At 49.6% G+C, this 22,907-nt stretch overlaps 1 protein-coding gene across 6 annotated transcripts in view; it reads left to right on the top strand.

Annotated features, from left to right (window-relative positions):
• The first annotated feature begins 3,413 nt into the window (after positions 1 to 3,413).
• Positions 3,414 to 22,907, top strand: part of MYOCD (myocardin) — a 33,998-nt gene continuing 14,504 nt past the window's right edge. For 3 of the 6 annotated variants that reach the window (XM_086762454.1, XM_086762453.1, XM_086762451.1), the window contains exons 1-5: positions 4,382 to 4,506; positions 10,830 to 10,895; positions 15,525 to 15,580; positions 20,187 to 20,262; positions 22,460 to 22,621. In XM_086762454.1, coding sequence (XP_086618580.1) covers positions 4,437 to 4,506; positions 10,830 to 10,895; positions 15,525 to 15,580; positions 20,187 to 20,262; positions 22,460 to 22,621 — 430 coding nt within the window. In that variant the 5' untranslated portion in view covers positions 4,382 to 4,436. Of the gene's footprint in view, positions 3,735 to 4,381; positions 4,507 to 10,829; positions 10,896 to 15,524; positions 15,581 to 20,186; positions 20,263 to 22,459; positions 22,622 to 22,907 lie in introns of those variants that run through there. The other 3 variants (XM_086762455.1, XM_086762452.1, XM_086762457.1) reach the window with 2 other exon arrangements.

Raw genomic sequence — 22,907 nt, 5'->3', positions numbered from 1 at the left:
GCCTACGCTCAGTTTACCACAGCTATATCAGTTGTGAAAGGAAGAACGCTCTCCTCCTAAGCGACGTACTTGTAAAGGCAAATCTCTCTCCAGCCTTCCTCCTCCTTCAGGATTCAGAGTTATACCAGCCTGGGGACATTCAGCGCAGAGCTCTGTGCCAGTACAGCTGTGTCTCCCCACGGGACCTTCGCTAGCACAGCTACACAAGCACGCAGCAAATTATCGCTAGCCTACACGTGGGACGGGGAGAGTCAGGGTCACAGCTCCATCCCATCAGATCTGTCTTCCCAGAGCATGCTGTGGAGATCCAAGAAATAAGGCCATGGCAGGAAGGCTCTTCTCCAAGTGGAGCTGCCTGGTGCTAGAGAGCTAAAGGCAAACGGGGCTCATTCCTACAGGAGAGCAGATGTGATCGGCAGGATGCTGGGTTTAGGGGAAAATAATTTGCTTGGACAGTTGCAAACTGTTTACAAGACCTTTTCCTTGGCATCACAGCCAACCTGAAGTCTCTCAGTGAATTTGGTTTGCTGAATTCAGGGGTTTGCTGTTGACAATGCTGATGGATACACTGTGCTGGGGTCGACACCAGCAGTAGCTGGAGTACACTGGTAAAACAACAGGTCTTCTCTGGTGCACAGCTGGATCTCCTGCGCAAGGAGAAAGCAAATGCCAGGGTGGTGGGCCAGGAAAAGCAATTTCCCTGCATGAGGCTGAGAGAGCAGGGGGCAGACCTCAGCCTCACCTGGCAGCGCAGCCCTGGGGTGGGTCCGGGAGACGTCCCTGGCTCGGGCTGCGGCTCCGCAGCCCTCAGACCTGCTGGAGTCTGGCCTTGTGTGGCACAGACGCTGTGTCACACGCTGACCCCACGCTGAGTCCCTAGAGGGATCTCACAGAAACATCAGCTCGTTTGGGTCTTTTTTTCCCACAGATGCAAATCTACATACAAACAAACAATCTGCTTTAAAATAAATCAGTCCCATAAACAATAGGGTGTGCTGGAAGATTAGAAGGGATGGCTTCCTGGTATCTGGTGAGCAATGCAGAGCTGATATCCTCATGGCTCTGGGGTGTGACTTCTCAGTTCAAAGGAATTCCCTACCATGACTAATTTATTCTGGTATTTAAGGCTCTCTCCTCTCACTGCAGTCAATGTGACCCAGTTTACAGCAGAGATGCCTAAAGCAGTGCTGGAAATGGGATAATGGGGAGCCATACTGGTCTTTGCAGTCTTTGGTACCTATGTGCCTGTTTTGGCTTCCAAAGAAAGGTAGTAACTGGTGGTGATGCCTGTCCTTTGCAGGTGTCTGGTGGCAGACTGGTCCAAGACACGTCGGGGCTTGGGCAGTGCGAGCTCTGGAAACACATGAAGACCTTGTGGAGGGATTTATTATTTCTGGGCTATCTAAAGCAGATAGCCTCCAGGCAAATGGCTCAGTATTTGTGGTGCGATCTTTGCCTCTAGTCTGAGGTTTACGGGAGACAACTTGCCTCTGTTTCCTGAGGACATCAATAATACACGTGGTCAAGGCTGGCTCTCATGTAAGGACGAGCACAGGGCAACACCAGCTCTGGACTGTGAACTCAGTGGTTGAGTCATTTGTGGAGCTAAGTCCTCTCTTAGAGGTTGCGTCACCTCCTGAGAAACAAGAGTAGACAGTGAACCGAGAGCCTGCGAGGTTTGGACAGTGATACTCGCTGGAGGAGGAAAGAGAGAGGGAGGGAAGGAGGGAGGGGGGAGAAGAAAATGTCTTTCAGCTCTTCACTGCAGAACTCCGAAATATTCAAAGCAACACCTTTCTGCTGCTAAGCACAGTCTAGCGACTACTACAGCAACCAGTGTAGTTTCTGTAGCCTTCTCAGAACACCTCATGCTCTCAAAGCAGTGGCTCCAACACCACCTGGACATGGAGCCACATGGAGAGAAGTGCCAGATAAGCAAGATCATCTTGATCTTGAGATGTTGTTTCTGCTGACACAGAGTTTCTCCTCAGCCTTCTTAAGAAAATTCTGGTTTAACCAGAATGTGAGTTTTTAGATGAGATCATATGTAGCGGTTTGAGCCCCTTGGTAGACACTTCAATCTTCCTGCCCTTCCCTTTCATTTTTGGTGTCATTCAGCAGAGTGCCAATGCTGATTCTTGGGATCTGGGAGTTCAGAGGAAGGACTGTCATTAGCCAAGAGGCTGTAGCTGACAAGGAAAATGAATTAAGGAAAACAAACCAAAACAAACAAAAAAAAACCCCTGCAAAAATAATGACAACCAAAAAAAACCCCAAATAACCCAAAAAATTATAAAACAACAAACTAGGACTGAAGGAGTTTTCAGGCAGATGTTTATGATCAAGCAGGTATCTAGGCAGCTTCCCGGGTGAGACCTATGTGTCAGAGAAGCTGAGACCTGTCCTTCACGTAGGTTCGCTTGTACCACTGGTGTCACAAGGGAAAAGGTGCCGTCAGTTCATTTCCTTCCACTTACCTCAAGTGAACCAGACAAGAGCTTGGGGATGGGGAGACTCAAAGGATCTGCATCTCTTTACTTTAATGGTTTGCAAAAATATTTTCTTCTCTGAGAGAATGTTTGGCAGGTGGAGAAGCATGTTTCATTGCAGCAACGTCCAGCTCATGGCCGTGCCCAGCCTCCTTGGGATTCGAGTGCTCATCTGGAGCACAGGGAACTTTAAGTCAAGGTTTATCCCTGCCTCACTCATTTGGCATTATTCTGAGTGTCTGTCTGTACCAGCAGGACATGTTCTGAGTGCCTGCGGCACGTGCTACCTGAGCCACAGCATGTGCAAGCATCTCGGGTGGACAATCCCAGGGATGCAGCACTTACTGACAGAGGTCTGCACCAAGCAGCACGGCTTTGGGCTGCCGGAGGGAAGTGCAGTCGAAACACCTGAGCACCCCTGTGCTCACTTTCAGGACCTGCTCTGTGCACCAGCATCCAGACAAACCGGTGGAGAGGAGCAGTGGCCGGAGTCACAGCTCCGTTTGCCGAGTAGCCACGTCCTCTGGCTCCCTGGCAAGAAGGGCATCCAACACAGCACGCACATGGAAGGACCCACACCCACCCGTCCCCTCGCCCGGGACGCTTGCCCTGACCCCAACCCTTCCATCATCTTAGGGGCACGCAGACCCCAAAACCACACTCGCCATCCCGGCGTGGGAGCCAGAGGTGGCGGGGCCCGCCTTGCACCACGCTGCAAAGAGTTAAGCCCTCGCTCTGTTGATATTTCTGAGCTGCTCCCAAAGTCTGCAGAGCCGGGGAGCGCCCTGATTGGCTGCGTAGGGCCGGTAGTAATTAGTATCAGATATCAAACTTCTGTCTTTGCTAAGACCCTTTCCGATAGTCGCTGCTCCCCGCTAGACGATGACATCAGCCAGGACACCCAGCTGCTGGTAGTAAACTCCGGGCGGGAGGAGGCTCCCGCCAGCTCCACGTTAATCGGTCCAACACAGCACAGGGCAGCGGTTGGTGTCTCTGGAGGGTCACTGCTGGATGGGACCACATCTTTTCAAAGCCGCTTGCCGCTTCTTGCCAGCCGGCCGTAAAAGCACCCAGAGTGTCCAGGAGGGCTGGATGAATCCTGAGCAGTAGCCGCGGTCTGGTCGGCTTTTCTCTGTGGAGGAAGTTAATGGTTTAAGTGAGGGGCGTCTGGATCTGGTCCCCGAGTCACCATGACACTTCTGGGGTCTGAGCACTCCTTGCTGATTCGGAGCAAGTTCAGATCAGGTAGGGGAAACCTTGAGATTTCTCTTAAAACTTCTCTCTCCGGCAAGCTGTAGCCACAGACTGTTTTGCATTAAATGTTTGGAAGCAGCATGCGAGCAAAATATTCAGGGGGTCGCAGAGCTGTCACGGCTTTGCTCTTACAGAGGCTACTCCGCAAGTCGAGAAACGCATCTTCCTTCCTCTCTGTTGCTTTTTTTTTTTTTTCCCCCTGGTTTTTCATTGTCTTCAACTTATGCCTGCAGTTTATTTTGGTAAAACTGCAGTTCCCGGGTCTCCTGCCCTGGCCCTGCTGCAAAGGATTCGGGCAGGAAGCCAAAAAGGCATCCGGGATAAACAAGGTACCTAAGGCCGTCTGTGTATTCCAGGTGCTCTCGCAGGTTCGTCTGCGATAATTGCGGTGAAGACGGGCCTGCCGCTCTCTCTGACAAGCAGGCAGCTGACTTGGTTCCATTAAGTTGTGACTAATTGGAGAAAAATGAATTTGAAGAAATGCGTCATTTTTAGAAGTAAAAATAACAAATGGAACATGAAAAGTATTTAAAGTGACATCATCAGAGAAATAAAACCAGAGCCACACAATTGATTGCCACTCTCAGAGGGGCTGCGAGTAAAACATGCCTCCGGCTTGTAAGTTAGGGGAAGCGCCGGTAAGGGGCTTCTCCGAGGACGCTCAGCGAGAGTGAAGGTGAGTGAAGGTGAAGTATGGGACGGTCACTGCTAAATCTGACCCGCTGCTGGATATCCATGCCTTTATTCACGGGCTTTATTTATAGTAAGTATGCCATGTTCGTGAGCGGGTATCTTTACTTGTAATTTTTTTAATGAACCTAACGTACTGTAATATTAATGGGAACGTCAAAAAATGTTCTCGAGGAGCTTTCTCTGACCTTCCCAGAGGTGAAGCTGTCCCCGGGAATATTATCTGTCAGGATGTTCAGACAAACCAGCTGCGTGTGCCGTGTAAAGCAGACGGGGTAGTCACACTGGAACACGCACCCGGTTTGGCACGTCACTCACGCCGTGTGTGTTTTTGCCTGCTCGTGCGCTGTAGATAATGAAATTAGATTTATGATACTGATGGTAAACATGAGTGGTGTTATCAGGATCTCTTAGATAGCTGGGTGGTCAACTTAAACTTTGTTTTCTCAGCAAATACAGAGTTGGCAGTTGGTTGAAAACCCAAGAGTGTGTGTGCAAACACAAGTGTCCTAGTCTGGCTGGATTATACAAACCTTCAGGCCAGGGCTTTGGTGTGGTTTCCATATCGCTCTGATCTTACATTTCATTAGATTAAGTCATTCCTTAGATTTTGTTGGTATATTATGGTACATGGCTGTTCATTTGGAAAAAAAAATCTGTCTGCAACAATTCCTCGAGCAACTCCAAAGCAACACTGCCACCTTTCTGAGGAGAGGAGGACGGGCTCTGTTACATCTCCCTGCATTCTTTTCAAATGAACCAGTATTGTTTTTCAGGCTCATTTCTGGTTTATTTGTAAGCTGGCTTTATTATGGAACCAACAGTGGGATCTCTAAACATATTTTTCAAATGATTCTCCAGTAAAAGTAAACTTTGTGGGTCTCTGTGTCTACAAATTCTCGTGCCTTTCAGCGTTTCTGGGACAGTAGATTTGTGGGGCATTCTTGGGTTCATGACTTACTCCCACAACTGCCACCCCTCAAGATTGCCTGGTGAAAGGTAGATTTCCTGTTCAACAAGATTTCTCTGCCTATTTATTATGCTTGAGTTGGGCTTTCCAAAATCCCAAATGTGAGACTGCGCCTCCAATTTCCCCACTGCTGGGACGGCCGCAGGTAACGCGGGACATTGCCACAGCACGACCATGGTCATCGCAGTCTGAGAGACAGAGGAAAGAGGGATGCTGAGGGATGCAGATAAATCAATAATGCTGCTTTCAGTTTGTGTTGGATTTTTAGTAACATGGGGAATAGAGAAAAAATGCTAACATGTCGTGGTTGAAGTGATCGAATCTATTTTATGTGTGAAGTCGCTATGAGACAGAGTTTCCTTTGGTGTCCCTGCTCCACGCACAGACTTTGGGAGCTGTAAAGCCTCACGAGGATGGCAGGAGGTGCAGCGCTCTGATTTACTGTCCTCCATTCACTCAGAAGAGGGATGAACATCCCAAACCACCCACCCCCTGCACGGCTCAGGGGCTGTGACACACTACGGGATGGCAGCAGTTGACACGGAGAGCCGTGTAGCTTGCGGCAAAGGACAAGCCAGGAAGGATAAGACCCTGAAACGCCAAGCCCCAAGGAGCTGTGCTTCATGATGCGCCGCTGCTTTGGAAACGGTCTCGTGCAGGTGTCAGGCTTTGCTTGCTCCCCAGGTTTGGGAAGGATTAGCTGTTCTCCGTGACTCATGATGAGTCTGAATCCCTTTTGAAGGATCCCAGGCCAATGTTAGTGAGGGCTGAGGCAAATCTTAGTAACTAAACTTCTTCTGTTTCTCCATGGACTGTGCACAGTGCAGCTGAAAGAGCTATGTGTGTGTTAAAGGGTGCTAGAGACATGTTACGTGCTTGTCGTTTCCTTATCTCAGAATCCGTTTAATCTCCATGGCACGCAGCTGGCAGAAATTGGGACAAGGAGGTGGCAACTAGGAGATGGTGGTACATACGTGTCCCTCCCAAAATGTCTCGAGGGTCAGCTTTCCAGCCTCTGGCTTCCACGTGGCAGCATCAGTAGAAAGAAAAAAGGAAGATTTTGTCCAGGAAAGGGTGATCTGGTGGAGTCGGTGGCTTTTTCACACAGTGCCCAGCAATCTCCCCTTGAGTCCCACAGTGTTTTCTCCTGCTCTTCTCTTTCCAGTGGCCCACAGTGAAGGACCAGCATAGCTGTGCAGTGTGGAGAGACAGTAGCTGCCCCCGTGCAGGGCACCAGGTACCGCTCCAGAGGAGATAGATCAAATCACCCACACGCTGCAGGCCTTCAGGTTCCCCCTCCCCTTCCTCGAGGATTTGTGTGCGAGGATTTTGTCTGTTTTGCCAAAGATAAATATACCGATCTGAGGTCATCCTGACAAATTTTGCAGGAATGATGATTCTTCAAGCCTGCCATGCTATCCAATGCGCTCCAATTATCAATGAGATTGCACTAAATCAACGAGGACATCTAAGGGCCGTTCCAGAAACGTATTTAACTCTTCCCAGAGGCTCATTTGTGTGAAATCATCTCCTGCTTTGAATACAAACCACTTGTACCCCAGCAGCGGAGAAGTGTTGTCATCGGACACGCAAAGCTGGCAAATGCAGATTTAACCTTAACTCTGACCTTTTCTGTCTAGCGATATGGCAAGAGGGTTTACAAGGCCAACATCTGCATAACATCAGTGGTAGTTCAGATAATTGGTGAGAAGTGAAAGTTTAACACTCTAAATATGGCTCTGCAGGGCTTGGTATGGGGTAAAACCCAGGCCTAATTGTGGACACGTGGGTGTGAATTTGCAGAGGAGACTTGCCTGGCTGTATGGAGGAGAGGACGTAGGGCTTGAATGAAGCGGGTCAAGCTGACAGACAAATTTATTCTGTCTATTTCTGATGGAGAGAGTGATTTGGACCAAAATCAGCAGGTTACTAAAGGCAGAGGAGAGTAGGTCTTGGTAGGGTGGTAAGCCAAGCATTTTGGCAGAACCTTTATTTTCATTTTCTCAGTGTCCAAAGATAAAGTGTGTGCCTGTGTTTCCTTTCAGACCAGGAACTTGTACAGCTCACAATCAGTGTGTGTGTGTGTTCAAACCATGGCCTCCCTGTAACCAATGACACTGTTTTGTGATTTTGTGAAGTTTTTGTAAAACACTGACTTGATGTAGATGGGTTTGTGCTTGGTTTTGTTTTCCCAGCATCTTACACCTCAGTGGTTCAGCTGACAGGTGCGTGTTTCTCTGGCAGTCAGGTATGGGTTATAGCACAGATCTAAACATTCCTCATGTGCTTGAGGAGAAGGATGTACAGGCTGCTCATGGGGATACTGAAGGGATTGCTCCAAGGAGGACTGTGACAGCTTGTTCTCAGGAACATGGTGAGGTTGAGGTCGCACATTATAAGGAGCGATTTCACAGATGGTTGTTCGTTAGAGGTGATCTGTGCCTCTTTTGTCTGGGCTCCTTGCCGACCAAGTGCATTCCTATGTCTTTTCCAAGGCACCTGCAGGTCTGGACCTGGGTTTAGAGATGTTCTCACCAATGTAGATGAGATTTTCAGTGCCGTGCAGCCTCCCCGATAACACACAAATTCATAGCACGTCTGTCTGGGAGACGGTAAAGAACTCCTGCTCTGCAAGTCCTGAGCATCACACACAGAGGTAACGCTAGCTGGGCTGGGCCCCCTTCGGGCGGTGCCTGGCCAGGAAAGGGGTGACCTGGGCTTTCCACGGCTGTCCTGCCAGAGCAGTTCCATTTTCAGCCAGGCCATGGCTGGGTCAGCTATGGCTCTGCTCACGCAGGTCTCACACAGACCATGTTGTCAGAGGATAACATGGGCCTGGAGATGTGATGCTACAGAGAAACCACTCCATGGCACCTGGCTGTCAGCAGAGCAGATGGGCTGAGAGCCAGGGAGGGGCTCAGGACAGAGACTGGCCAAGGTGTTTTTGCAAAACAGCAGCTCCAGAAAAGCAGGCACTACGATGCTCTGCTGGACCACCCTACCCTGCTAGTGGTGGCACCCAGGAGGTTGACTGGCCAGTCACCCAGCTCTGGGTGACTGCACATCAGTAGCTTGATGTCAGCCTGTTGCTTGGTCAGGAGAGAGCACCCCCTGCCCATTTGGACATCCTGCTTTGAATACAGGTTCCTGCTCCTGACGCAGCTGCAAGCAACGGCCACAGCCCCGAAAAGACCCCATGCGATACGTCACCCTGCCACTGAGCAAGCCCTGCTCCTGCCCTGTCAGGACCTTGGGACAATCGAAGGATCTCATGTGCATTGGCCACTGGGCAGCTTCTCTCCCCCTGGCACGCGGATGGTCCCAACCTGACCATTGCTGAGCACTGGACTCCAAGTGCCCCCACAGATCGAAGCAGAAGACCACGTCTGCCTGCTCCTGGGGTGACTCATGGCTGCATGTCATGGGTAGCGCTCAGAGCTTGGGCCACCAGAGCCAGCTGTGACTGAGGCCAGGAGGTCTTCTCAGCACCGATGACACAGCCCAACTGCCGAGGATGTTTCTGGAAGCTGTATCACTAAATGGAACTTGGTGCTAGTGTGGAAGAGAGGAGCACTTCTAACAGGAAAATGTTCACGAGCAAAACCACTGGAATATCTCTGACATGCCTCGTGTCGGCTAGGGAGGGATTTCTCATCATGGGGTGCCACGGGAGGGATAGCACTGCTGAAAACAAGGCTGTCTCTCAGTTGATGGCAGCTGATGGGGCCAGCACAGCTTGGTATCACAGGGTGACCAGTGTGCATGGCTGCTCCCTTGGGGCTACTTCTCACCAACCAAGCTGGTGCAGACAGACAACAGGGATGCTGGGGGTGTGGGACCGAGATTGTCTCACCTGTGGTCCTCCAGCCATCACTCTTCATAACATAACTGTTCCTCTGAAGTATAAGCAAAGTGGTTTCCTTGAAAAATAAGAATATTCAGGAAAAAAAAAATTCCTGTATGTGGTGGGTGACAGCATCTTCTAAGTGAGTCATTGGCAGTACTCAGAGCTCAGGCCTCCAGAAATGGAGCAAAGGACAGGAATGCAGATGGGGTCAGACACAGCTTCAACATATTTCAAGTACCCTCCAAGAAGCAGCTAAACGGTGGTTGTCTGAATGGTGCCAGGGGCTCCTCCAGCCCTGTTTTTAAGCACTGTGGGTTGTAAGGGAAAGGTGCAAGCCTTGAGCTGGCATCCGCTGAGCTGCAAGCTGCAGCACTGACTCAGAGGCTGCCGAAAATAGGGGCTGCTTTACCTCTTCCTGCAGAGATGGTCAGTGTTATTGTCTGACACTGTTCATGGCTACGTTTCTTTAGATGGTTTGCAACAGGATTCGGAATTTCACAGAGATGATGTTTGGGAGTCAAGACATGCATGCTGCTGCATGAGGAGAACTGGATCTGGACGCGTATTCAGTGGCTGAAATAACTGCTTCAACCATTGAGCCTGGCCTGCTCCTGGAAATTATCAACATTTGCACACACCTGTCCTCAAATTTTCTGTCAGCTTGTCCTGAACAGACAAGGCTGGATAAACTTTTCCTCCTTGCCCTATGGCTTAAGAATGGGCCGGGAAGTTTGTAAACACAGCATTGCCCAAGAGGAACAATGCTTGGTTGTTCATCCTGGGGAGGTTGTGTGGCCTACCCAGAGACACTTACCTATAGAAGAGCTTAGCTCTCATGCTCAGAACATCTTGTGTCACTGTTGGGTCACAGCATTTATGTCTTTCAGCATGAAAAAAAAAATTGGAAACCTTTTCTCCCTGCACAGAATTATCATTGAATAATATCAGGTCCCCTCTGTGATGGTCTCTCTGCAGTGCTTAGTGCAGGAGCCGACGGAGAGGCTGGTAGCTGGAGCACGGAGAAGCTGTGACAGGAGTAGGCTTCCCTAGATTGTGCATTCTTTGTTGGAAGGCAGCAGGATCTGGGAAATCTGTGTTCCTGAGTGCTGCTCCTGTATTCCAGCACAGGGAGAGCTGTGGCAGTGAAACCTGTACCTGTTTCCAGCACTTCGTGCTGTCCAAGAGTCCTGGAGAAGTGGCTTCTTCTAATACTGAAAAATGTGTGTGATCTTTAGGCTTAAAAACCTTCTGAGGCCATAATCTGCTGGCTTACAGGGTCTCACGGTGTCCCTACCATGGTGATGGCTTTCATGCACTATCAATAGCAGTGACAAGTGCTTTTGCCCTGACTCTCAGCTTCATCCTTCCTGCTCTTAGCACGCCTTGAACATTTATTTTACAGTCATGGTGTTCCTTGGCCTGGAGCACTCTGCTGCACCATGGCTGGTCCAGCAGCAGTAGGGATCAGTGCCAGGTCTCTGTGCCACACGCAGACTCCCAGCACATCCCCCCTGATAGATGTTTTGGTATCTCGAGAAAATCCTGCATCTTTTCCTGACACACGCTCTCTCTCTCTCAGTTTTACAGCTACGGCTTCAGCAGAGAAGAACCCGCGAGCAGCTGGCAGACCAAGGCATCATGCCACGTGAGTACCTTTTCCTGCCTTTTTCACCCACTCCTGGCTCAGAGGGGCTGTGTTCATTTGGGCTCGAACTGAAGTCAAGGGAGATGCATAGTTTACACCATTTGAAAATTCAGTGGCATAGCTCCCTGTCCCAGAGGTCATGGTAGCAGGACAAGCATATCCAGCTCTGAGCAGAAGACTCACAAAGTTTTTTAATTAGGCAAGGGCAGAGAATCTCATGTCCTCCTGTAAAAGTCAGGAACCTCTGTGGCAGGATCAGACCCGGATAAAGAGGAAGAGGGAGAGAGGGCCCATTCCAACGGCTGGTGACATCCATGCTTTCCCTTCTCTGACCACATTCATCCTTGCTAACCTGGCATTCAAGCCTGAAGGACAAGCTCCAGACCAGTAGTATCATGTCAACATTCAGCATCAGAAAGCCAGATGCTAGAGCCCAAAAAGTACATGAACAAAAATGCCCCCCTTCTGCACATGCAGGTGCATTGTGACATCTGTGGCACCACTGGAGAAATTACGTTGGGAGCTCAGCCCTGCCCGACGGATAACTCCATCCTGACCTAGCTTCACGTGCATGACTGTGCTCATCTGGGACCCAGAGAGAGGATTATCCTTTCTGTCTCATCAAGGGCCCCTTTGGCTCACTGCTGAGATCACAACTTCCCAATGGCTGTGTCACTTCTGTCTCTTCTGGCTAACCTGGAAGACTGTAGAGCAGCTCTTGTCTAAACAGCAGAACATCAACCCACTGAGAGCATGGCTCCAGCACTGCTCGCTGCGCCCGACCTGCCCTCTGCCCTTCTCCTGCAGTTGCCTTCCTAGGACCACACTGGCCAGCAACAGGCACCTCAACACGGTATTGCCAACATCAAGCATCAAAAAAATTTGAGCAGGATGACAAAACTCATGACTGTCAAAAATGATTGCACGGTTTTGAGACTGATAGATGCAAGTTATTTTCATTTTTCTCCTGTTTATTTCTCTAAGTGTTCAGATTTTACGCTGCTTGCCACCAAAGGGCAGCATTTCCATCCCAGGACTCCAGGAGCTGGAGCTTTAAGCAAAATCCATTTTGTGCTAGCATTGCAAGCACTGGCAATACAGTCTGTGGCTAGAAATAAGTCTAATGTCTCCTGAACTGCTAAATTTAAAAAGTGGCCACACTCAGACAAGGCACAGGACACCCCGTTGCACATGTATGGAGCAGCGGCGTCAACTGAGAGGTTTGGGTACCTGACGCTGCAGGGCTCCGTGCATGGAACAAACGGCACCCGGCACTTAACACCTTACACATTGCAGAGCCCAAGTTATTTGATGGCAACTGAAGGGTATTTTCCTGTTACCCTCAGCTTCTTTATGCTCCCAGCTTCTAGGCTGAAAGCTTGCAGTCTGGTTTCTGTCCAAGAAGGCCATGTTGGGAAGCATGAGCACAGTTCACTCATGAAAGTAACAGAAGAAAAGGCACTTCTGCTGTTACAAAAACAAACATGTAGAATTTAACTGCTGGATTTGAGCTCCGGGGGAAGTGTCAGATGTTAGCATTTAATACGTGGGAGCCGCAGCCAGCTTCCCCGTGGTTTGGGTGAGTGCAGTCATACCTTGTGAAAAACAAGTCTGTCTTGAACCATATTTCCCCATGCCCGGTTCCCTCTGAGGATCAGCAAATGAGGTGGGCTCCCGGAGGTGCACTGGGACAGGACTGCAGTTCACATGCATTGCAGGACGGCGAGAAATAAATCCAGATGGCTGTAACCTGCAGTGGTTGAGAATAACCCGTCAGGAAAGAGAAAGGGTGGCCATTGCTGGTCTCCATGGAAAGAGTGAGATGGAGCATGCACTTGATACCACTTTGCACATCAGATTTCACATGAGGATTGTTTTCAACCCATTGCACATGTTTTCTGCTTATATAATCCCAGGACAGAAAAACTTTGTTTTTCTAACTGATCCATTCTATACAGAGACCAGAAAAAAGAGATGGAAGGTTGGAGTAACAGAATAGCATTGGGTAAAGCTTTGAGGGCTTGTAGAAACCTTTGTAGGAAGGGGAGTTGGTGGCTATATGGAGAGCCTGCTGAGCTGTTCAGCAGTGCAGCTATGGTACAATAAGCATGAAATATTAGAGTAAGTTCTAAGAAGATGGCTCTTTCTTGGTATCCAAGAGAATACTGCAGGGAGAAGTAAGAGTGTTACCTGAGCACAGCGCAGTGAAACAGATGTCCTTACCAAAGCCCAGCCTGTGTTTGGTTTGTCTGGAAAATATTAATGCCATTACATACCTGAGCTCTGTTCACACTCCCTTGGATATCCCTCTAAGAAACAGAAAACCTTCAGATGGTCTCATCACCGGAGAAGGCAGGAAACTGCCTAAAAGAGGATGCTCAGGTGCAAAAGGCATTGTACAGGACCTCGAGTTCAAAGCTGAACTCTGATTGTCAGATGTTTTTGGGTTTTAAATTGAACAGCTGACTGGCAAAATAATTAAAATTGCTGAGAAAGGCTCTGCAAGTAAAGACAGGCGCTGGCTGGTAGGCAAGAGAACCTCTAGGTCCCCGGAGTCCCGTGACTCTGTGTATGCAGAAGCCTTTGAAAGCAAGGGGAGATGCAGTTCAGGCTTCAGGCTCACTGAGTAGGGAGTTTCCAGTTCATGCAACAACACATGCAGTTTTATTACCCTAGTGAAACTGGTACAGACCCAACAAAACCATTTAAAATCAAAAGCATCCCTGTGGGGTCACTTGCAGAAGGGCAGGCTTTAGGGCTTTAGAGCTGCGTGGGGACTAACCTTTCTTCAGCCTGCCCTGAGCCCCAGCCAGACCCTGCTCACCTACCCAAAATGAGGGGGAGCAGCTTGCAGGATTCCTCAAGGCAAGGTTCTCCCTACTGTGAGGTTCTCCCTACTCCCTACAGAAATAGCTGTGCTTGAAGTAAAGACCCTCTTGCTCTACACAGCCACCACCCCATCCTCTGACTCAAACCTTAGAGGCAATAGGCCCAGGATCATCAACACCAGCACAGCAGCTCTGCCCTGTTGCCTCCAGACCTTCGGCCATTTCCAGCTGACATGTCATCCCCTGACAAGTCGTCTGAATAACCAGTGCTAGCAATGTCTTTATTTGTTTTGCAGACTAATACAAACTGCAGCATCCACATAATTCCTCCAAAAAATCTTGGTAAATGACTAAATTCTGCAACATTTTCCTCTCGACTAGCACAGCATTTGGTCAATGCCCAGCGCATGCCCCCAGTGTCAGTACATCACAACGAGCAGGGCTGTGAAAGTCATCTCTCTCGCTAACTTCATTTTCTCATGTGCACCATTTTATTTCGCTTCTGATTAAACCAGCTGTCACAAGTCTCCATGGCTGCTCACCAGAGCATGGCACGGTAACGCTAGCTTGTCTGTGTGTCAGCTTTTCGGAGCAGGAACGCGCCTTCTGTGTTTTACTGTGATTCACTGGAGGTTACGGGGCTCACCCTGGGTGTTGCCCACCAAAAGTGGATTCTGAGGGGCCCCAAACATTTCCCAGCTGCCCTCAGTCTTCTCTTCATCCTCCTCTAGACTGATGGAGGATAACATGTCCTTTGTGTAAATAATTTCTGTCCTTATTGGATCCCATTCAGAAGACGGAAAGGGAATTCCTATTGCCAAACAAAGAGTTGTAGCAGGCAGTTTCTGTGGGTCAGGACACCTTCACCTTCCCTGTCCCAATGGGAACAGTGAATTTTCCCTGCTTACACAGCCAGAAAAGAATTTTTGCAGGATCTCAGAAATATTAACCCCTTCACCATGCAAATTCTGCTCTTATTTCTACTGATCCAGAGTAAACAAGGAGATGTGCAAGGTTCTCCATGACTCCAAAACAGCCTGCTCCATGGGACTGGTGCTCACTGGTCCAAGAGCCAGAGATCATCGTCCTTTTTTGGGAGCCTCTCTGGGTTAATCCTCCTTGGTGTCAGGAGATGCTGAGGGCATGGTCTGCTGCCTGCTACTTGACGGGGCAGCCACCTGCCCAGGGAGGTCCCGTGTCACACAGATGCTTCTGGGCAGGGAACAGGACAGATGCCCAGTGAGAAGTGGAGGGGTAGTCAGAGACAGAAGAAGGAGCGTGGCTCCGGGGCCTTGTCTTGAAATACCCTCACCAGGGTCTGCGGCCACCTGACCCCAAGAGCAAGGCAGGTCTTCTCGGTTTTCCTCCTGGCCTCAAGCCCCAGACACCTGCACATTTTGCTTGCAGGTGAGGTCCCCTCTCATGGTGTTGCTCTTCCCAGGTCTGTCTTCTGGGGCTGCGGTGCCTTCCAGGACGTGCAGGAAGCACTCCAGTGAAAAGCCACCTCTGCTCTCTCACGTGTCCCGTGGAGCACTACGTTTCCAAGCCTGCACCCCCTCCCTGCCCATGTGCCTCCTGCACTCCCCATGCTCCCCGTCCCCCCTGCTCTCTTGCCACGGACTGGCTGAGAGCACGGGATTTCCCAGAGCTTTCCCGAGTTATTTTTAGTCAGCGCAATAAAGAGAACGGCTAGTTTGTGTTGCTATTTTTATAGCACTCATTAAAATGCTGTTGCTGAATATCCTGGTGGCTGCTTGCTTCCGCTCCTGTGCTGACTGCTCCTCTTTCTTTCCTGTTGCAGCACTGAAAAGCCCATCCGCATTCCATGATCAGCGAAAAAGTCTGGAGCGAGCCAAGGTAACTCCTGCAGCCGTCCCAATGAGGGAACGCGTGGGCTCGCTTTGCATGAGTCGCGGGGTTTGAAAGCACCTTCCACCACTGTCCCCTCCTCTGGCATCCTCCACTCAGGCCCTGTGGCCAAGGATGAGGGTCAGGGCATCTCCCCTGCTTCCAGACATGGTGGGACCAAGCCAGGGTTCACAAATGCTCTGGAGCATCCTTATCCAGTGTGCAGATTTAAAAGCAGGGAAGACTTTAAAGGGCAGAGGGGCCATCTGTGCCACGAGCTGTGGCTGTTTCACAACAGCCCCTGGGTTTTACAAGAGGCTGTGGGCAGAGCGCAGTTCAGCATGGCACTGGCAATCCCTCCAGTAAATGTCCAACCAGCTGAGTGCTGTTTTCCTCTCTGGGCCAGCTCCACAGCCCGCTCCTCACAGTCCTGGCTGCTCTCCGCTCCTGCTCAGGTTAGCGGGGTCAGAGCAGGACCGGCAGCAAACCGGACTGATGGAGCCTAACTATTTAGCAGGCGTGCAGGAGGAACCCAGATGCTCTTTGTCGCCTGGAGCGAGTCCTCAGAGAGCTGACACTTGTCATCAGACAGAAGCCTGGCTTTTAGCTCCGCGATGGAGCTTGGCCATTACGACACACAACGTCCATGGGGCTAAGTGGACTAGGCTCCCATCGGCCCCTTATCTAACTGCACTCAGGCTTCCCTAAATAATTGCTGAAGACAGAGATAAGATAAGTAGCCATTTCCAGAACGCATCAAAACTCTGGGATGTGATCACTTTTTGGGAAATTACACTGATTTTCCAAACATCAGCCATCCAGCCTTGACCAAACTGGAGGGATGTCCATGAAAAAGGGAACAATCAGACAAGCAGGTTTTGCTTGAACACGAGAATCTGTTCCATTAATCTGCAGAACATGCTTGCAGTCACGTGGAAAAGGACCTTTGCAAGTAAGAAGGATTGTGAGATATGGAGAAGTGCTCTTCTGAACTTAAACACACTCCAAATCACTTGCCCCGCGTCTCCTGCAGTAACAAACGGTTAGCGTAAGAAACACAATATGACTCTGAAAAATTAGTATGCTTACAAAATTTCAAGCAATCCAAAGTATCCTTGAAGTGTCATATATTTTACAGTTTAAGTATACATTTGTGTCTCTCCGTCTTTCTCTTCAAAAGCTTTCACTGGCTAGTTGCCTGGGGAAAAGGGAAGGATGGTCGAGTCCATCCCAAACCGCATGTATTTTTAGAGCATGTTAAGGAAGACGCTAATGAGCACAGTCCATAACAAACACACACTCCTTCGCAAGGATGCCCTGCTTAGAGCTGGGACAGGGAAGGAGCAGCAGCTGCTTCCAGATAATTACTCAATGGCATTTGTTGTTTAGCTGATATTCCTCCAAGCTGATGTTCTGCAAACAGAAAGCAGATAACAATAACCGCGTTCATGCGTTTTGAAAGCTCTTCTGCTTCAGCTGACATGAAAAAAAATAACACATATCTGAAATCTTTCTCCACCATTTGCACCCCCGTGACAGAAATGCAGCTTATACACAGCAAAGGTGAAAAGGAACGGAAATCCCAGCAGAAAGTCAGGCTAAGGCAGTGTGGATGCTGGATTCAACATGAACAATGCCACAAGTGTAGGATGACAATTCAAGCTTAGCCCAAGTCAGGACCTGGTCTGAGGGTTAGCTGGAAATGCTTGAGGTGAATTTAATTGTACTCAGGTGCAGGCACCATCTTTCTCTGACCTGGCACAGGAACCAGGCAAATCTACCAAGCGAGGGATTGTGTTGATGAAAATAAGCTGGGGAAAAAATACGGGGGGAAGGGTAAGGAATTGTAAAGACTTCAGTAAATAAAATGTCTAGTATTTGTTTAAACATGTCACTGGCTATGTTAGAGGCTGGCGTCAGGCCAGCGCAGCAGACTTTGAAGTCCGTGTCCTGTAGCAGATTGCTGGATGGGAGGACAGAGAGCAGGCTGACTCTCCTGGGGCAGTCTGGCTCAGCGGGGCTTCGGCACTGACCCCCAGCACCCCAGCAAGCGTGGCAGGGAGGGACTGCGGGGCACAGCTGTCGTGCCTCTGCCCCAGAGCAGAACTGCCCCGTCGGGGTCAGTCCTGAGAGATGTGTGACCACCGACGGACATCCCACCCCCAGCAACCTGCTCCAGTGCTCCCTAACCTGTGCCGTCAGCGTGTCCCCCGATTCCCAGACGCAGCTGTTCTGCTCAAGTTCAAGCCCATTACTGTTTCTCCTATATGCATGCACACGCAGAACCGTTTAACTTTTTTCTTGTGGCACTTTTGAAAAGTATTTTGCATCCTGTTTCCCTATAGCCATCTTACCTCCGGACTGACCAACCCCCACTCCCTCAGCCTCTCCTCACTGATCCCATCTCTGGCTCAATCAGGATTTCTGGCGCTGTTGTCCAGACTCTTGCCATGGACCCTTTCAGATGCAGGGCACAGACCAGAGCTGTGCTATTCATAGGGCCCACCCGACATCCGTCATTGCCTCGCCTAGAAAGCTGCCTGCTGCCCTGGGGATGGGGTTCAGCTGCTGGTCACTGGATTCTCCAGAGTCTGCTATATTTTTTTTCCCTATTTATGGAGTAAAGTGGCCTAAGGCCACTGTCCAGTGACCACAACACAAGCATCTTTGGTGGATTAAGTCTTCGTCCACCCCAGTACCTAATCAGCTGGCTTAGCTGTGGCTAATTGCGACCTCAGTGCAGTCCCTTCCAAATGCCCTTCTCAAAATCGTATCAAATGTATTTCAGCTCATTTCGTCAATTACTCCAAATCATGTTGCATTGTAATCTGCTAGCCTTGAATGATCCAGAGGTAAGGAGTATGTCTTCTGTTATCCAAGGCACTAACGAATATATTGACTAGTAGGAAAAATTGCTGTGTAACATGATTTGATATATTCTTCCATTTAGGCTGTGAGCCGTTCCTTACTCCTCTGGTGACCCACAGCTATGCTCCTTTTTTATGTTAGCTTTATCCAGACCAAATTTCTCTGGCTTGCACATGACAAAGCCATGTGAGATAATGTCAAAACCTGCTTAAAGTCAAGCTACATGATGTTCGTTGTTTATTCCTGTAACAGAAATCTGTCGTCTCTCCATAGAGGGAAATAAGATTGATGTGATGTGGTTTGTTCTTGATGAATCCATCCTGGCTGTTACTCACCTCCTTGCTATCTTCAAAACCCATTTATATAGATTGTTTGATTACTTGATCCAATATCTTGCTGACTGGTTTATAATTTCCTAGTTTCTTCTCTCTATCTCTTTTAAAGCAAGAAATTATTCTCTCCCTTGCCCAGTTTCCTGGACCCACTCATAGCTGCTATTGCTCCAGCCTTGTGTATCTCAAACTGTTTGGGAACATTGAACTCATCTGAGTATTCTCCAACCTGTTCTCCAACCTGATAACTGGAGCTTCTTTTCCTTTGTTGCTGAAGGTTCTTGGCTTAGTCATCTGATTGATAAATAGCCATTTATCTTTTTAGTGGGATGGTTTAAAAAGGCATTAAATCCTGTAGCCATCTCAGCAGCATGCACGATTATTTCTCCTGTTTATGGAACACAGACAGCACTTTCCACTGCCTTGTCCTGGCTACAGAAGTCCTTATAAAATCTTTCTCTCATGATCCTGTACATTTTGTACTGTGGGTTTTCCAGTTTTGCTCCAGCTGCTTGTACTATTCTTTTATATTTATCCTTAAGATTTTAACCTCTTTGAACTATGTACATTTTTTTGTACTATTTATTCTTGCATCTCAACTTAGCAGACAAGCTCATAATTTGTCAAAGTTGTGCTCTAGCTTTTCTTCACCAGGGGATAAGCTTATATTTGTATTATTGAGGTCAGCTGCCCTCAACACTGACTTTCTTGGCCCTAATGGATGATGTTATTGTACCTCTGCGTGCCTTTCTGTTCCTAAAGCCATGAGGAAGTTGGCATAAGGCTCTGGGACCATGTTTTCACCACAAGCTCAGCTGCAGTGATCTGCAAAGTGGATTTTTCCCAACCCCACATCATGGCTGGGGTAAGGAACCACAGAGCACAGGACGTGCAGGACTGCAGGAAGGCCAAGCCTCCTGGCTGACCGGGGTGCAGAGTCTGGCTGTCTTCATGACTTGCTCAGCCTTGTATCTCACCCCAGAGCGCCAGGCTTCCCACGGACGCCATCGCCAGCAGTACACTCTGGAGCTGCCTTGGTGCAGCTCTCAGAGGAGACATGGTACACCAAGCTAGGAGCAGATCCACCACTCCCAGTGAAGAGATTCCATCCTCCCCACGAGCCCTCGTAATACTTCAAGCACCAGAAGCCCAAGGGAAATTGGAAAGGACGCAGTTTAGAAGTGGGTATAGTGAACAGTCAGCAGCTCCACACACTTTTTGCCCTTTCTGAAGAACTTCTGCTCAAGAACAAGCCAATGCCTGAGTGGGGAAAAAAAAAAAAAAAAAAGGTATTTAGGAGCTCACTCAACATAGCTTGTAAGAAATCCAAAAGCAGCATGGGGTGGCACAGGGGCAGAAACTCTGTACCTCATCGTGGCTCTAGGCAGGTAACTCTCTGCATTTGTGTTCTGCAGACTGAAGATTATCTCAAGCACAAGATCAGAAGCAGGCCTGAGCGATCAGACCTGGTCAACATGCACATTTTACAAGGTAAGACTGCCTAAGCTTCTCCCACATACCCCTTGTGTCTCCTGCCTCGTGACTCATGTCTCTCCTGTCCCACTTGGGTTCCCTTCGGGACTCCCGTTACAATTAACTTTGTCCTGGCTGCTCGTGAGAGGCAGATTAAATGGGACACATGTTGTATGGAATCCAATCCAGACCTGGTCTTCAGGAGGCAGGACACACATTTATTCCCTGACAGAAGCAGACCCAAGGCCATCTAAATCTTAACCCCATCTCTGGCAGGGACCAGGATAAGATGCACTAAAGGACAGTGGGGTAGAGAACAGCTGTGAGAGAGAACTCTGTCAGACAGAGGTGCTGATGTCTGATCCTCATGGAAACCATACCTGGGGCATTTGTTTTCCAGGGCACTGAAATCCCTGCAGCAGGTGGTTGCAGTACCCTCCCAAAGCTGTACATCTTGTGTCATGCCATAATTCTGGATATTCTGTGTGACAATTCCTGGTGATACAGTCAGTGACCCAAGCACTGCCCTAGGAAAAGAGTGAGCCCTGCTATCAGCCCGTGAGCCACAGCAGCTGTCCCCTCTCCCATCCCAGTGTCCCCGCCCAGCCAGAGAGCCGGCATGGCTCCGCTGCAACCCATCACAGACAGCAGAACACTGCGGTGTCCCTCATTATCTCCAGAGATAACGAGCTCCTTAGAGACAGGGAAGATGTGCAGCCTCCCTCCTCGAGCCCTGTCAGTCGCCTGGAAGAAGCAGATCACTCTCTGGCAGCTGTAAATGCTGGCCTCTGCTCTCAGCAGGGACGGGCCAGGAGTCCATGCCAGATCAGTGCCGCTGCTTTGCTTTTCCCGCGGGTCTCCGTCCCTAAAATGAGCTGGCACCATTGCTTGTTTAACAGGTGGAAATTGTCTTTCCCTTGGGTTAATTAATAGAAGCAATGCAGACTGGAGTCGGGGCCTGAGGGCTGTAAACCAGATGTGGAGGCAGCTGCAGTCAGAGAACCACAGAATAGTTAGGGGCATAGCATAGCGTCCGGGCACGGACAGGGCCGGGGCAGCGGCGGAGCAGAGACTGCCTGCCTGGTATTGGGCAATCTGCCTGTTGTGCTCTGCGTTTCGTGGAGGTGTGCCCTGGCACCTCATGGACTTATGGGTCCATTTGGTCCATAATGGGACCTAGAGGTGATTGAAATTGGCCAGCTAAGACTCTTTGCATCATTTAAATGCCTTACAGGCACATCTCCTGTTACTGTGCACCTCAGGTGTGTTCACTGCCCCATACAGTCTGAGGCCAGAAGTGACCCTACATCAGCTCTCTTGGTTTCCTGCAGAGAACTTTTCCCTGGTATCAAGCCCTGTATCTTGTGTTGCCTACAATATCTCATCTAGAAGAGTTTCCAGTCTTGCAGCTCCTCTTACTGTAGACCCCCAAGGGTCTAGACATGGTCTAGTATAGAACCCCGCTCTCTCACTACCGCCTGTGCCACCGGAGGAGCCAGATCATCTTTGTTCAGGAAATCTTTCTGGTTAATTGGCTGCCCTTCTGTCACCACTCAATAACTGGGGACTTCTCAGCTGGGTTTGGTAGGCTGTAGCTTCCAGATCTAGTTGCCGTTGTTATGCTCCTCTCCAGCTTGTTTTTCCCCTGAACGCCTGGAGAACTGTAGTCATGCTGCCTCCAAATGTCCACTCCCAGAGACTCAGCTTTTCATCTTCCAGTGTAAGCCATTTACTCCGGTTGTCAAACACTATTAATAGTTCTTTTCTCCAGCTGTTCCCCTGAAGTAGAGACCCATATGGATTAGCCCACAAGGGTCAGTGAGCTCCTGGCAGGCAGGAGCTGGAGTCCCCTTTGGCCCCCGTGTTAGTCACAGCTTGATAATGAAGTTTCCAGATCGTTCCTGAGCCTTGGGGAGGACGCTCCAGCTGCAGGCTGGGTTTGCGAGCCTAGGCTGGTAGACAGAGGCTGTTGCTTGGGAATGGAGAAGCTGGACCTAAGGCTCAGAGGAAAACCCATGTCCCAAATACCACCAGCCCCATCCAGTCCAGCATTCTGCCTCCCAGCCTCGGAGCAGCTCTTGCTGTGCACCAAGCCATGCTTAGGTTTTGGTCGCAGCCCAGAAAGGCTGTGCTGAAGGGGAAGCACGTTCTCACCAAGCACCATGCTTACAGACGCCCCAGGTCCTGAACTGATGCCTTCCATTTGGCCTTTTAGACTCAACTGCAGAGGGGTCCATCCAGTCTACGCAAATGAAGCTGAAAAGAGCGCGGCTGGCAGACGATCTCAATGAAAAGATTGCTCTCAGGCCGGGTCCTTTGGAGCTGGTGGAGAAGAATATTATTCCTGTCGACTCGGCTGTGAAAGAGGCCATAAAAGGTAACGGAAGTGAACGCGCGCGTTGTGTTGTGTGCATTGCACGGGGCAGGGGCGGCAGGGTTACGAGGATGTACCACAGTGACTGCAGGAAGTGACCAGCCTGGACTTAAGAGCTGCATTTATTGCTGAAATTTTATTATTTTCACAGTAAGCAGCACACCCTGTGCTATCTTATCCAGATGAATTAAAAGAGAGCTCTCACCTTCTTAGAGCAATGACCATGGAAACGTGCATGGGTACCCAGGGTACTGCATCACTGGGTGGGGAAGCATCCCTGGGGTGCTAG

Source organism: Chlamydotis macqueenii, chromosome 18, assembly GCF_036417535.1.
Source record: "Chlamydotis macqueenii isolate bChlMac1 chromosome 18, bChlMac1.mat, whole genome shotgun sequence".
NCBI lineage: Eukaryota > Metazoa > Chordata > Aves > Otidiformes > Otididae > Chlamydotis > Chlamydotis macqueenii.
This window is presented reverse-complemented; position numbering and strand designations above follow the sequence as displayed.